Raw genomic sequence first — 1,431 nt, forward strand, 5'->3', positions numbered from 1 at the left:
GCTCGGTAAAGGGAAGTTTGGGGTCCCTTTCTGGAACTGCTGCCCCTCAACCCGATACCGGATAAGCGGATGAAGATGGATGGATGGATGATAGAAATGATAATTTAATGAGAGGGCGAATGACTTACGTGTACTTCATAAACTAACGCCAAGCTTAATTTAATGACTTGTACAATTGTCTTCATTTCATACTTTGTTTAAAAAGTACAAATAACTTTGTACGCCCTTACCTCCGTGTGTCTGCAGGTGTACATCACTTGCTCGGTCCTCCTGTGTGAGACCGGCGTTCTCGGGAGCAGGTGCTCTCAGGGATGCATCAACTCCTACTCAGGGAACACTCGAGTCAAAAGGGAAGCTGTGGCCCAATCGTCCCGCCACACCATTTCCCAGGGACCTTTGCACCTGGCTAAAATATCTGACAGCCCAGGTGAGTGTGCACATGCACCAGCATATACTAGCAAAGTACCAGATACACTGAGGTCACGTATGCAAATTCACCATCAGGGAGATGATGCTGATTAATCCAAACACTCAAATCTTATATTTAGTTTTAATGTGTTTTATGATTGGACACAGCTATTCCCAAATGCCCTGACCTATAAATATACATATATGATGTTACTGATCTAAATTTTGGTCTGTTTTTTTTCCATTTCAGCATCTGGCCCGAGCCTGAACATGGGCCTGAACGTGATCTTTATCGTTGGCTGCCTCCTGGCATGCGGAGTGGTGATCTACAGATCGAGGAGGTCCAAAGCTAAATACCAACCGCTGCCAACCTCTGAGACAGACTGAAGACAGAGACGCCATTTTGATCCAGTCTGATAATGAGAAAGATCTCAGCTACGGTGTAATGTTTTTTTTTTTTCACTGCTATAGTCAATGTTTTTTGTATCTTTTTTAGGTTAGTAGTAGTGTACGTTTACATGCAAGACAGCATGCAAACAGAATATATCTTCTTCTTTTTTTTAACTTGTGGAGAGTAGTTCCACCTGCTGTGAAGCATCTAACCTGCCAGATACTGTAATTAACAAAAGAAGATGAATTACTTATCCCCAAATTCATTGAGATGATTTGATCCATGTCCGGCCTTGTTCCTTTTCCAACAACACGTTGACATTTCAAGCCTTTCGACCATCAAAAAATGGTTGGATTAGACCCATTATACTGGTGGTTTGAATCATTGTCACACAGTCCAACATGTTAAAAGCTGCAGTGTGTACTTGGGTTTAGTCAGCACATCAGCTGCTTGGAAATTTAGAAAAATGGGCAATTAATATCTAAAGACTTTTTACACACTTTTAAGGGTTTTAGGGAAACATTTTAGTCACTTGATATATATCAACTTGCTGATAAAGCATGATTCAAATGTCTGTCTAAATAATGAAATAATGCCTGCCTTGACTTTTACACATACAGACACTGGCATTT

General features: G+C 41.0%; 1 protein-coding gene across 1 annotated transcript in view; it reads left to right on the forward strand.

Annotated features, from left to right (window-relative positions):
- The window catches only part of LOC116685775 (uncharacterized), a 9,828-nt gene extending 8,726 nt beyond the window's left edge, over positions 1-1,102 (forward strand). Inside the window, exons 13-14 of the mRNA XM_032510704.1 lie at positions 247-427; positions 659-1,102. Coding sequence (XP_032366595.1) covers positions 247-427; positions 659-795 — 318 coding nt within the window. The 3' untranslated portion in view covers positions 796-1,102. The remainder of the gene's footprint in view (positions 1-246; positions 428-658) is intronic.
- The last annotated feature ends 329 nt before the right edge of the window (positions 1,103-1,431 follow it).

The sequence above is a fragment of the Etheostoma spectabile genome, unplaced genomic scaffold (genome assembly GCF_008692095.1).
Source record: "Etheostoma spectabile isolate EspeVRDwgs_2016 unplaced genomic scaffold, UIUC_Espe_1.0 scaffold270, whole genome shotgun sequence".
Taxonomy (NCBI): domain Eukaryota; kingdom Metazoa; phylum Chordata; class Actinopteri; order Perciformes; family Percidae; genus Etheostoma; species Etheostoma spectabile.